The 14,132-nt window shown below is 43.5% G+C and overlaps 1 protein-coding gene across 4 annotated transcripts in view; it reads right to left on the bottom strand.

The window, feature by feature from the left end:
* The window catches only part of LOC115773248 (DENN domain-containing protein 5B-like), a 95,511-nt gene that overhangs the window by 9,645 nt on the left and 71,734 nt on the right, over positions 1 to 14,132 (bottom strand). For 3 of the 4 annotated variants that reach the window (XM_030719826.1, XM_030719827.1, XM_030719828.1), the window contains 4 exons: positions 12,232 to 12,353; positions 10,858 to 11,003; positions 8,494 to 8,535; positions 7,603 to 7,721 (listed from right to left, as the gene is read on the bottom strand). In XM_030719826.1, the coding sequence (XP_030575686.1) occupies positions 7,603 to 7,721; positions 8,494 to 8,535; positions 10,858 to 11,003; positions 12,232 to 12,353 (429 nt within the window). The remainder of the gene's footprint in view (positions 1 to 7,602; positions 7,722 to 8,493; positions 8,536 to 10,857; positions 11,004 to 12,231; positions 12,354 to 14,132) is intronic. The other variant, XM_030719829.1, reaches the window with a different exon arrangement.

The following is a 14,132-nucleotide window of genomic DNA, read 5'->3' as shown; positions in this document are numbered from 1 at the left end:
CCACACTGTTGCATTTATTTTTGGTGCATTGCCACAGGCACTGTCCTGCAGCCTGAAAGCCTAGGAGGGGTGTCCAAACTTTCAAGGGGGGCCAGAGTTGATAATGTGAAAGTGCCAACAGTCCCTGACAACATTATTTTAAACAATAAAATATCCATATAAATATTCTGTTATTTAATATTTTCATTTTAATGCAGCATGCAAACATGAAATAACCAAATGTAAGCATTCAGAGAAACACATCATGCCATCTGCTGGTGTTGGTCCACTGTGTTTTCTGAGGTTCGTCAGCGCAGCCATCTACCAGGAAGTTTTAGAGCATTTCATGCTTCCTGCTGCTGACCAACTTTATGGAGATACAGATTTCATTTTCCAACAGGACTTGGCACCTGCACACAGCGCCAAAGCTACCAGTACCTGGTTTAAGGACCATGGTATCCCTGTTCTTAATTGGCCAGCAAACTCACCTGACCTTAACCCCATAGAAAATCTATGGGCTATTGTGAAGAGGAAGATGTGATATGCCAGACCCAACAATTCAGAAGAGCTCAAGGCCACTATCAGAGCAACCTGGGCTCTCATAACAGCTGAGCAGTGCCACAGACTGATTGACTCCATACCACGCCACATTGCTGCAGTAATCCAGGCAAAAGGAACCCCAACTAAGTATTGAGCGCTGTACATGCTCATACTTTTCATGTTCATACTTTTCAGTTGGCCAACATTTCTAAAAATCCTATTTTTTTTTTGTATTGGTCTTATGTAATATTCTAATTTTCTGAGATACTGAATTTGGGGTTTTCATTGGTTGTCAGTTATAATCATCAAAATTAAAAGAAATAAACATTTGAAATATATCAGTCTGTGTGTAATGAATGAATATAATATACAAGTTTCACTTTTTGAATGGAATTACTGAAATAAATCAACTTTTTCATGATATTCTAATTTTATGACCAGCACCTGTATATACAGTGGGTACGGAAAGTATTCAGACCCCTTTAAAATTTTCCCTTTGTTTCATTGCAGTCATTTGCTAAAATCAAAAAAGTTCATTTTATTTCTCATTAATGTGCACTCAGCACCCCATCTTGACTGAAAAAAACAGAAATGTAGAAATTTTAGCAAATTTATTAAAAAAGAAAAACTGAAATATCACATGGTCATAAGTATTCAGACCCTTTGCTCAGTATTGATTAGAAACACCCTTTTGAGCTGTACAGCCATGAGTCTACTTGGGAATGATGCAACATGTTTTTTACACCTGGATTTGGGGATCCTCTGCCATTCTTCCTTGCAGATCCTCTGCAGTTCCGTCAGGTTGGATGGTGAACGTTGGTGGACAGCCATTTTCAGGTCTCTCCATAGATGCTCGATTGGGTTTAGGTCAGGGCTCTGGCTGGGCCAGTCAAGAATGGTCACAGAGTTGTTCCGAAGCCACTCCTTTGTTATTTTAGCTGTGTGCTTAGGGTCATTGTCTTGTTGGAAGGTGAACCTTCGGCCCAGTCTGAAGTCCTGAGCACTCTGGAAGAGGTTTTCTTCCAGGGTATCTCTGTACTTGGACACATTCATCTTTCCTTCAGTTGCAACCAGTTGTCCTGTCCCTGCAACTGAAAAACACCCCCATAGCATGATGCTGCCACCACCATGTTTCACTGTTGGGATTGTATTGGGCAGGTGATGAGCAGTGCTTGGTTTTCTCTGCACATTCCACTTAGAATTAACGCCGAAAAGTTCAGTCTTCGTCTCATCAGACCAGAGAATCTTATTTCTCATAGTCTGGAAGTCCTTCAACTCTATGCGGGCTTTCATATGTCTTGCACTGAGGAGAGGCTTCCATTGGGCCACTCTGCCATAAAGCCCCGACTGGTGGGGGCTGCAGTGATAGTTGACTTTTTGGAACTTTCTACCATCTCCCTACTGCATCTCTGGAGCTCAGCCACAGTGATCTTTGGGTTCTTCTTTACCTCTCTCACCAAGGCTCTTCTCCCACTATTGCTCAGTTTGGCTGGACGGCCAGGTGTAGGAAGAGTTCTGGTCATCCCAAACTTCTTCCATTTAAGGATTATGGAGGCCACTGTGCTCTAAGGAACCTTGAGTGCTGCAGAAATTCTTTTGTAACCTTGGCCATATATGTGACTTGCTACAATTCTGTCTCTGAGCTCCTTGGGCAGTTCCTTCGACCTCATGATTCTCATTTGCTCTGACATGCACTGTGAGCTGTGAGGTCTTACATAGACAGGTGTGTGCCTTTCCTAATCAAGTCCAATCAGTTTAATTAAACACAGCTGGACTCCAGTGAAGGAATAGAACCATCTCAAGGAGGATCAGAAGAAATAGACAGCATGTGAGTTAAATATGAGTGTCACAGCAAAGGGTCTGAATACTTATGACCATGTGATATCTCAGTTGTTCTTTTTTAATAAATTTGCAAAAAATTCTACATTTCTGTTTTTTTGTCTCAAGATGGGGTGCTGAGTGTACATTAATGAGAAATAAAATGAACTTTTTTGATTTTAGCAAATGGTTGCAATGAAACAAAGAGTGAAAATTTTTAAGGGGTCTGAATACTTTCAGTACCCACTGTAAAAGTCACTTTGCCAAAAAGTGTTTTCCTTTTGGTGAGCCCTGGTGTTTATACCAATGTTAGCCTCTGTTAGTGAAACTGTCATTGCAGTGGATCTATCATCACTGAACTGCAACACTTAGAGAATAAACTCTCATACAAAGTGTGAATGTAATCAAACTGTATAAGATAAGATAAGATAAGATAAGATAAGATAAGATAGTGTTTATTTGTCACATGCACAGTTATAAACAGTACAATGCACAGTGAAATGTATTTTGTACCTGCAACCATATATACACACACATATAAATAAGAAGAATAAAAATAAAAAAAAGTAATTCACACTATACACTATACTCTATATACTATACACTATACACACTTTTTAAATTATAATATTTACATTGTGCAATAATGGTCCAGTTAGGGCTCAGAGTTGAGCAGACGGATGGTTTGTGGGTAAAAACTCTTCTTCAACCTTTCAGTCTTAGCCCTCAGGCAGCGGTAACGCCGGCCTGATGGGAGCAGGGAGAAGAGAGAGTGTCCGGGGTGGCTGGGCTGTTTTAGGATCTTCATGGCCCTCAGCCTGCACTGCTTGGTGTAAATGTCCTGCAGGTTGGGGAGGGTGGTTCTGATGGTCCGTTCAGCTGAACGAACCACCCTTTTTAGGGCCATGAAGTCCTGCTTGGTGCAGTTTCCCATCCAGGTGGTGATGCTCCCACGCATGATTCTCTCGATGGTGCAGGTGTAAAAGTTCCTGAGCACCTTGAGTGGGAGCTTGAAGTCTCTCAGCCGCCTGAGGAGGTAGAGACGCTGTCTGGCCTTCTTCACAGTGATGTTTATGTGATGAGTCCAGGACAGGTCGTGTGAGATGGTCACTCCCAGGTATTTGAAAGTGTCCACTCTTTCCACCTCAGCACCACTGATGACAAGTGGATGGTAGTCCCTCTGCTGCTTCCTGCTGAAGTCCACGATCAGTTCCTTTGTTTTGCTGACGTTGAGCAGGAGGTGGTTCTCCTGGCACCAGTTCTCCAGGCGGGAGACCTCTCTCCTGTAGGCTGTCTCCTCATTGTGAGAGATTAGTCCCACAACAGCAGTGTCATCAGCAAACTTGATGATGACGTTGGACTCTGACGTGGCCTCGCAGTCATGGGTGTACAGTGAGTACAGCAGAGGGCTGAGCACACAGCCTTGGGGGGATCCAGTGTTGAGGGTGAGGGAGGATGAGGTGAGGTGACCCACTCGTACCACCTGTGGTCTGCTGGTCAGGAAGCTGTGAACCCACCTGCACAGGGATGGGCCCAGGCCCAGGTCCAGCAGCTTAGAGACCAGCCTGGAGGGAACTATGGTGTTGAATGCTGAGCTGTAATCTACAAACAGCACTCTCACATAGTTCCCCTTACCAGTGTCTATGTGTGAAAGGGTCTTGTGGAGGAGGAAGGATATGGCGTCATCTGTGGATCTGTCTGGCCGGTATGCAAACTGTAGTGGGTCGAGGGTGGTGGGCAGTGAGGAGGTGATGAATGTCTTGATGAGTCTCTCAAAACACTTCATCACCACAGAGGTGAGTGCTATTGGCCTAAACTCATTTGGGCTGCTGGGGTGTGGTTTCTTTGGGACAGGGACTATGATGGACTTTTTAAAGCAGGTGGGAATCACACACAGTTTCAGTGAGAGGTTGAATATCAGTGTAAACACAGGTGCCAGCTGGTCAGCGCAGGTCTTAAGGACACGTCCACTAATACCGTCTGGTCCAGCCGCTTTCCTGGTGTTTACACGTCTAAACGCCCTCCTCACGTCGCGCTCCGTCACAGTGAGTGTCTCCGCCCCTCCGGCCGGGAGCGCCGCGGGCTGTCGGCTTCCCGACTCAAAGCGCGCAAAGAAGATGTTGAGTTCATCAGCCAGAGAAGCGTCGGCACTCACCGGGTGTGTGTGTGGTGCTTTGTAGTCCGTGATGGTGTGTAGTCCCTGCCACAGTCCCCTGGGGTCTGACTGTTGTAGTTGCTGTTCCAGTCTGCGGCCGTAGCGATGTTTAGCCTCTTTCACCGCTCTGCGGACGTTGTATGATGCAACCTTGTAGTCCTCCATGTTCCCAGAGGCGAGGCCGGAGTTGTAGGCAACGGTGCGGGACCTCAGGGCGTCGCGGACAGATTTATCCACCCACGGCTTCTGGTTGGGAAAAGTCCTGATGGTCCTCCTAAGTGAAGTGTCTTCAACAACTTTCCCAATAAATCCCACAACAGTTTCCGTAAACTCCTCGATGTCTCCGCCCGCGCTGCTGCGAAACATGTCCCAGTCGGTTGAATCCAACGCACCCTGCAGAGCGGCCTCTGTTTGATCAGACCACCGTGTCACTTCTCTCACAGCAGGAGGTTCCTGCCTGAGCCGTTGTTTGTATTTCGGCATGAGAAGAACAGAGGTGTGGTCAGACTTCCCAAAAGGCGGAAGAGGCTTTGCTTTGTAGCCATCTTTGAATGGAGAATAGCAGTGGTCTAGGGTCCTCTCTCCTCTGGTGGGGCAGTCGATGTGTTGAATCAATTCCGGTATCACCTTTTTCAAGTTTGCACTGTTAAAGTCCCCGGCTACGATGAGAGCCGCATCACGCTGGTTAGCCTGATAGGTGGAAATAGCCTCATGTAGCTCGGATAGTGCAGTGTTTGTGTCCGCCTGAGGTGGAATATAGACGGCGCTGAAGATGACCGAAGTAAACTCGCGGGGCAGGTAGTGGGGACGGCATTTCAGGGTTAGGAGCTCCAGGTTAGGTGAACATGATTGTTTCAGAAGGACAACATTCCTACTGTCACACCAGACAGAGGGAAAGTGGGATTTTAGGACACTAGAGCCTAAAGTTAGCTAGCATAATGTTAGCTTATAACCAGCTGTTGTTGCTGGTAGCTGTCCGGACAGCTGACAATGCAATCCAAAATGGATCCAGGCTGGATGAGCAGGGAACAGACTGGATCTGTTTCATGCTTGGAACATGAAAAATCTGCAATGAATCCTGGCCGGATGACATGTTACATGAACGGATCTTAAATGTATTGGCGCCAGATGAGTGGTGAAATGCTCTTTTCCAGATCTGTAATCCTGAGCCATTCCTGATCCATCCCACTGTGCAAGTGGACTCTGGCCGCTTTTCCACCGATGGGGTTCCAGTGCCGGTGCCAGTATTTGAACCGCAATTTTTCCACCGCGAATGCACTCGGTGGTCGGCCGGAAAACGGGTTCAACTCAGCCCCACAAGCTAGCTGGTCTTGAACCAAGAACGCATGACGAAAGCAGCAGAAGAGCGTGACTCTGCTATCTCAACATACAATTTTCTACCATATTACATGTGTATTACATGAGACAAGCGAAGCAATTTTCATGGCTGTGAATTAGGTTGGGTCTTAAGGCTGAACTTACTGCTTTGTATCAGTTCATATTACAGATAAAAGGATGCAAAGTGCGTACTTGTCATCTTGCTTGTAATCGCTGTCTGTGTTTACTTATGTGCTGCACGCAGTTGCTGCAGTAGTTGTGTTTGGACCGTAACGTGTTAGCAGCAAAAGAAAGGGAAGCGTGTTCTCCCACGTTTGCGCTCTTCGGCTTCCGTGTCCAGACGAGGACCCGCCCACACTCATACACAGTTCACAGAAGCGCTGTGGAAACACAAGCCCATTCTTAAGCATTTTGCAGTTCATTGAATCCAGCACCAGCACCGGCACCTCGGCAGTGGAAAAGTAGCATCTGTTCTGGAGTCACTCAGGGTCCCCAGTTCACCTTGCGAGTCTGGAAGGAGTTCTGAACCACCCTTGGAGCTAAGGTCAGTCTTTCTTCCAGTTATTACCTGCAGATGAATGGTCAAATGTAGAGGGCAAATGAGGAGCTGGAGGCTGCACTGTGCTGTGTGGTCCAATCCAACCAGGCTTGGTGGAGTTCTCATCTGGTTTGGGCAGAGTATGAGCTTTGGCAACTGGGCTATCCACTTTTGAAGCCTTGGTTGGGTACCAGCAATCTCTGATAGACAGCTCAGGAGGGTGAGCTGTCTATCCCCTCTGTGGTGGACCACTAAGTCAGCATGGCGGAGCAGAACAAGAGGATGGCTGCCCATCATCAGACCCCAGCACCCGACTATGGGCCAGGTCAGAAAGTTTGGTTGTCGACCAGAAATCTGTCTCTGCATACAGAATCAAGAAAACTGTCACTGGGCGTTATTGGCCCATTTGAAATTGACTAGATTATCATCCCTGTTACTGTGCGCCTCAAGCTTCCTACAAACATGAAAGTGCACAATACCTTCCACATTTCCCAACTGTTCGGCCAAGCCCGTTCCTCTCCAGAATTGAACCCTGATTCCCCAGTACCTGCAGTCACTATGGTAGGCACATAAAGTACCATTGAAAGTTGATGTTAGATTCAACTCATTGTCATTGTGTGCACAAGGCACACAACGAAAAGTTCGTTCCAGATCACTCATCCAGAGATGAGCATCTGCGGTCATGCAGCCAGAGACCGGCGCTACCGTTAGGCAATGTGGTTTAAGTGTCTTGCCCAAGGACACAACGCAGCACAGGGACAGGGGCTCAAACCTGCAACCTTCCGGCTGCAAGGCGAGTGCCTACCCACTGCACCACTGCCACTGCAGTAGCAGTGGAACAGACATTCACAGAGATGTCACCATCAAAGATGGCAAGCGATTGGCTTGAGATTATTTAGTCACCAAAGTGCAGATGGGGTGGACACAAAATAGAGTGGACCGCCTCCCTGTGACAGGGTGTCTTGGTCTCACTGACATGCAAGGAAAAAAGTCCGGGAATGGACCCCACCCCCCACTTGTTAAATCATGAATTAACTGATTAACCACATTAATCACTAGCCACACCCAGGCCTGATTACCATTCCAGCTTCTGTTTGTGGTCTTATTGTTGTCTGAATTCTATTGTCCAATCAAGTTTGAGCACATTTTGGCTGCATAGAAAAGCATGTGAAGAAGTTCATTAATTATACTGACCAGAATAAAAGAACAAATCAGAGATAGGTCCTCCACTTGCCTGTAGGTGTGTCCTGTGATCTCATTGCGCACCATCACACAGTCTACCAGCCATTTAGCTAGGAGGCCAGCGTTATCATGACCCAGCTGTACTGTGGTGAGCTTCCCCAGGTTCTGACACTGCACACAGACACACAGAGAACATCTAGTTAGTGAATATTGCAACATTAAATCTTACTCTCTTCCATGAATATGACTGATTTTATTTGACTGTCTTTGATTAATTTATAGTTAGTTTTCTACATTTCCTTCACCATATTTTCATAATAGCTCCAGTAAATATATAGAATAAAACACAGAACAGCACTTCAGTCAGCAGTCAAGTGTGCAGCACATTCTAGCAGGGTACAGGACCGACTACACTGCCTGGCCAAAAAAAAAGGTCACACACTAGTATTTTGTTGGACCGCCTTTAGCTTTGATTACAGCATGCATTCGCTGTGGCATTGTTTCAATAAGCTTCTGCAATATCACAAGATTTGTTTCCATCTCAATGGGGTTGAGGTCTGGACTCTGTGGGGGGCCAGTCCATGTTTGAAAATGATGTTTCATGCTCCCAGAACCACTCTTTCACAATTCCAGCCAGATGAATCCTGGCATTGTCATCTTGGAATATGCCCGTGCAATCAGGGAAGAAAAAAATCCATTGATGGAATAACCTGGTCATTCAGTATATTCAAGCAGTCAGCTGACCTCATTCTTTGAGCACATAATGTTGCTGAACCTAGACCTGACCAACTACAGCATGTCCAGATCATAATCCAGGTGGCAACTTTTTTCTTGGCCAGGCAGTGTACGACCAAGTCAAACACAGAAAACTGGAAAGGAAGCATTTCAAAGGAATGTCGTGGGTGATGGGATATGGAGCTGTGGAGCAAGGGTTTTGCCTAACCTTGAACATGGCAGAGATGTGCGTGTGAGGTCTGAAGGCAGACTGAGGGACATGGAAACATGTGTTAAGACACATTGAATGCACAATAACAAGTAGAGTACAGAACCAAAACATCATTCATGCTTGCAAACTGGGCTTGGCTGGTATCACAGTACACCAGAGTATTTAGAAATCTTGCTGATTTGATTTTATACTGTGAAACGAAATAGATTTCTATTAAATTTTAATGGAGACACTGCAGTGCACTGCACAGAGGTCCCACCAGAGGGCATTCTTCACATTTAAATGAACTGAAACAAAGGGTATGGTCGAATAGTCCTTGATGGAAAACATCTTGAGGTGGTGTAAAGATAAAAAAAGAGGATTTTTAATAGGGCTTAGGAATTCATTAGGACTTGAGAATCCAACTGCTCTTACACTAGACTGTAATTTCCTGAAAGGGGACCATAAGTACATCTTGGATACTTCACCCTATGAGTTCTTACTGAGTCATCCTGAACAATTGTTTTTACAGACTACCATGCACAAGAGTGAAATGAATTAAGTGCAATTCGCTTGTATTTTCTCTTCCTGCTGAAGAAATGAATCTTATAATCCTTATAATCAACTATAACTTTTGCCTTTATTAAGAATTTCAACATATCCAAAGGCAAATTAATTAATGATAATTATAAAGGCTGAAAATACAGCAATACCTAAAATGAGAACATAACCAATGCTGAGCTATATTTCACTCTTTTCTCTGTTTATAGAGCACTTTCTAAACCTACATTGCAAAGTTTTAATAAAGTACGGTAAAGCTCAATTTATCACTGGGTTTAAATACTTATTTAGCAAACTTATGACATAAGATGGAAAACACAGCAATAATTTACATGATAATCTGGTCACTGTTTAGTTATGTTGATTGCTTGTTTTTGTAAATGGTCAGATTGCTGCATTGAATCATGAGAAAGGCCTTATCACCTTTTCTTTCATACACAATGGTCAGAGTATAATAATGACATTAACTTAAATTTGTAAAGAGCCTTTCAAAAAACCCAAGGATGCTTTACAAAAAGAAATAATGCATCCTCTGCTAAAGAAGGCAATAAAGGAAGAACTGAAACACCTTTTCTTAGTATTTAGAGGATTCAGCCAGGTCTCATTATGGCTGCCAAACCCCCTTCACTCATTTAGGAAGCCTCCTAAACAAAACTGACTATTCAAATGCAACTAAAGTGCAACAAATAAACTTGGAATATTCAGGCTTTAGTGACATTACTAAAGGTGAGCCATCCAACATGGATAAGGGAGCATCAACGCTTAAAACCAGGTCAGCTCACTCATATGTCTGAGAGTACCCCAAGCAGCGAGACTGCACTGCAGTCCTGACAGCAAAGTCAGCTAATCCCTCATATCCATAGCTGCAATTACTTCAGATGCACAGCTTAGTTTTATTTGTTACACCAATGCCATCAAGTACCCTGTAAATATAAAGGAGAGAAAGAATGAAAATGAATAATTATAAAAAAAATCAATAGTTAATGTGTAGTGATAGTTACACACTACTCCACTTATGTGTGTGTGCCACAGACACAACAGAATTGGTGGGTAATTTTACAATTTTTAATTTCTTCATTTTCTCTCTACATTGATATTAAGTTTAATATAGCTTGGACATCACAATTGATCAACAGCCCTAAAATTGGGTTCTTTGAACTGTGATAATTCCTTGTTCCTGCAGTATGGACACACGGAAAAGGAGGACTTGCTTCAAGAGTTATGGGAACTAACGCTCTCTGAAAAGTGCATATTCAAGAACGATTGAAGCCTTGGAAAAGAACATTTTACAGTATAATTACCTCATGTTTTGGCTCTGTGTAATACAGATTTCTGGAAGGACATATTCTCTTTAAACACTGTCAATGTATCTTTAGGCCAGATTACCTTGATTTATAGTGAGTGGACAAGGGGTCAAACATATGGTAAATGGACTAGCTCTTATATAGCGCTTTTCTACTCGGTCAGAGCACTCAAAGCGCTTATACAACACGTTTAACATTTACCCATGCACACCCATTCATACAAGCACTTCCATATTAACTAAGCTAAGTGCTTTAATTATCTAACATTCACACACATTTATACTCCGACGGTTGCGTCGGAGAGCAACTTGGGGTTAAGTACCTTGCCCAAGGATACATTGGAATGTAGCTTGGAGTAGCCAGGAATCAAACCCCTGACCTTCCAATCAGTAGGTGACCTGCCTACCTACTGAGCTACAGCCAGAAAATGTAAACATAATGGTCTGCACACAGCATTCCACTGACTGAAAGTGTGCTCAACTTGTCGAGGTCAAAGATCACAGGTCACACTACTCACATCAAAAGTCATCTCCAAGACATTCTTGGGAATCTGCATGATGCCTGAGTCTCCTAGTTCCCCTGAGACACACACCCAGGGGTTGGATGTGGTCATAGTGTTGCTCAGCTTCTTGATGGGAATGATGACAACTCGGTATGGGATCACTGCGAAGAACAGAGAGAATTATCCTGGTGACAGTAATTAAACCATTACTTAAAAAGCTATAACTTAATCCAGCCATCTTGGCTAATTATAGGCCAATCTCCAACCTTCCTTTTATTTAAAAAAATTCTTGAAACAGTAGTTGTAAAACAGCAAACTGATCAAATACAGAGGAATGGTTATTTGAAGTCAGGATTCAGAATTCCTCACAGTACAGAAACAGCATTACTAAAGGTTACAAATGATCATCTAATTGTTTAGGGATCTGGAGTCATCTCTATACTTGTCATACTGCTAGATTTCAGTGCAGCTTTTGATACTGTTGACCATAATATTTTATTAGATTAGAGCATGCCGTAGGTATTAAAGGTACTGAACTGCAGTGGTTTAAATCATATCCATCTAATAGACTGCAGTTTGTTCATGTAAATGGGGAGTCCTCTTCACACACTAAATTACCGAGTTCCACAGGGTTCCATGCTAGGACCACTTCTATTTACATTATACATGCTTCCCTTAGGCAGTATTATTAGAAAGCATAGCATACATTTTTGTTGTTATACAGATAATACACAGCTTAATAATACATTGTGCTTTAATTAACTTGTTCATATAAGCTCATGGTTTATTTATTTTATATGGATATTTATAAATATCCTACTATATTTTTATAGTAGGATGGTAGCAATTGATCCATATTTAGTGCCACAGATCAAGTAAGTGACATTTACTGAGTACTGTAACTCGAAGAATGAAAGGCCTCAGCAGGTAGTGTGGTGACTGGAGAGTTTTACTCATCAGTTTCATGTTACTTCAAGGCATCATTACAATACAGATGACCTCTTTTCATGCTGCTGACAGACAGTTTTATGAGGCCGTGTCTCAAGCTGACTCAGGAACAGACAATTCCAAGAATGCTTGAGAATCATGTCTGACTCAACAAATAGACTTTTTATTATCTGGAGAATTAACTGTGCCACTACAGTGAATGTGCAGTGAATAGAGTGCAAGTACTGCGGGGGTATAATTTTACTGGCTACATCTCCAGTGCACATACTGTGTTCACTGCAGGCGTAAACTGTCTTCACAAGAAAAAAAGGTGGTGAGATATTGTTTTGAGATTGTACACCTAAAGCTGCTCATATTAAAACTTTTTTTGTTCAACAAAAGTGTTGCTGTAGGTGAACAGAACAGAGGTCAGAGGTTATGTGCAGCTAATGGAAAACTCACTGATGGTGGTGAAGACGCTGGTGAAGCAGAAGTAGTCAACGGCGTTGAGAGAGAGCAAATGGAAGAGGAACTGCTCCTTCTCCTCCTCACACCGCAGGAAGGCGTAACGTTTGTACAGCTTCCTGTGGCAGTCAGGTTAGGTTCAGAAATAGCTAAGTAACATCTCCTCTGCTCATCAACATCTACTGTTGCATAGTCTGTTTAGCTTCACAAAGGATGTTATATCTAAATAACATAACATAATAATCTTTAAAGATTACCCTACCAAGAACTTGGCAGTGTTATAAATCTCTTTTTTTGTGTATAACTGGTTAAAATGAAGGATTGTACACTTCAGGGAAGCTTACAGTTGAATTTCACTCATTTCATGGCCCACAAGAAACAACCTGTGATGCTTTCCACTGAAAATTTATGGGAAAAATTAATGCGTGCTACCCTTTACGAGTGGAAGCATCATGCAGCCGGGTAGACCTTTAAAGTCTTTTACTTCATGTAAATGAAATACATTACTTCTGAAAAAGAACTTCCCATTGTTGCATTATTGTAGTTCAGGGTGCTTTTAGAGTGCAGCTTAAATGTGTTCCCTGCTGCTCCTTGTGGCATGATCCATCCCACCCAAATAACAAAGATGCAAATAAGATGCCCAGCAGCCACCATCTCCTACATGATATCCTGCTCAAAATAAATAAATAAATAAAAGAACACCTTTTAATCAGTGTATAACAAAGTCAATTAAACCTCTATTGATCTGGTCAGTTAAGTAGCAGAGTGGGTTGTTTTAGTGTTAATGAAATTAACAGATGGTGCACTGGGACAAACCCCAAAGCAAGAATGGTTTTACAGGTGGCGGCCACTCACATTTTTTTACCTCCTCATCTTTTCTGACTGTTTTTTTCACTAGGGTCAGTGTCACTACTGATAGCATGAGGCGATACCTGGACCCTATAGAGGTTGCAAAGGTAGTCCAACTCCTCCGGGATCACACATCATTACGTTGCATTGCCAGCAGGTTTGCTGTGTCTCTCAGCACAGTCTCAAGAGTATGGAGAAGATTCCACGCCATAAGCAGTTACTCTAGGAAAGCTGGACAGGGCCATAGAAGGTTCTTAATCCATTAGCAGGACCAGTATCTGCTCCTTTGTGCAAGGAGGAACATGACGAGCACTTGCAGAAACTTAACCTCAAAAAGGCCACTGGTGTGAACAATCAGAAACAGACTTCACGAGGGTGGTCTGAAGGCCCAACCTCCTCTATTGGGCCTTATGTTCAATGCCTGGCACTGTGGAGTCCAACTGGCATTTGCCATAGAATACCAGAATTAGCAGGTGCACCACTGGTGCCCTGTGCTTTTCACAGATGAGAGCAGGTTCACCCTGAGCACATGTGACAGACGTGAAAGGGTCTGGACAAGCTGAGGAGAACATTATGCTATGTGTAACATGGGTGAGCACAACCAGTTTGGTGGAGGCACGCAGACTACACAACGGCACCCTGACTGCTGTTAGGTATCGGGCTGCTGCCAAGATGCACCTCTGACTGTCCAGGAGCTCAGTGATGCTCTGGTCCAGATCTGGGAGGGGATTCCCCTGGACGTCATCGGTCGTCTCATTAGGAGCATGTTCCGATGTTGTCAGGCATGCATACAAGCATGTGGGGGCTAGATGAACTGCTGAATACGTTTTGATTTGCTGCAATGAAATTTTGGCAAAATGGATTAGCCTGCTGCATCATTTTTTGACTTTGATTTTTGGGTTGTATTTGACTTCAGCCCTCTGTAGGTTGATCATTTTCATCAAACTATGTGGCATCCTTTTGTTACTAACGCATTCCCCAGTCTATCGGTATATAAAAGAGATGGATTTAATAACATTTGTTTTGATGCATTGGTGCGATTAACTTAT

The sequence above is a fragment of the Archocentrus centrarchus genome, chromosome 23 (genome assembly GCF_007364275.1).
Source record: "Archocentrus centrarchus isolate MPI-CPG fArcCen1 chromosome 23, fArcCen1, whole genome shotgun sequence".
NCBI classification, from domain to species: Eukaryota; Metazoa; Chordata; class Actinopteri; order Cichliformes; family Cichlidae; genus Archocentrus; species Archocentrus centrarchus.
The sequence above is the reverse complement of the archived record's forward strand: the minus strand, read 5'-3'. Positions and strand labels throughout refer to the sequence as shown.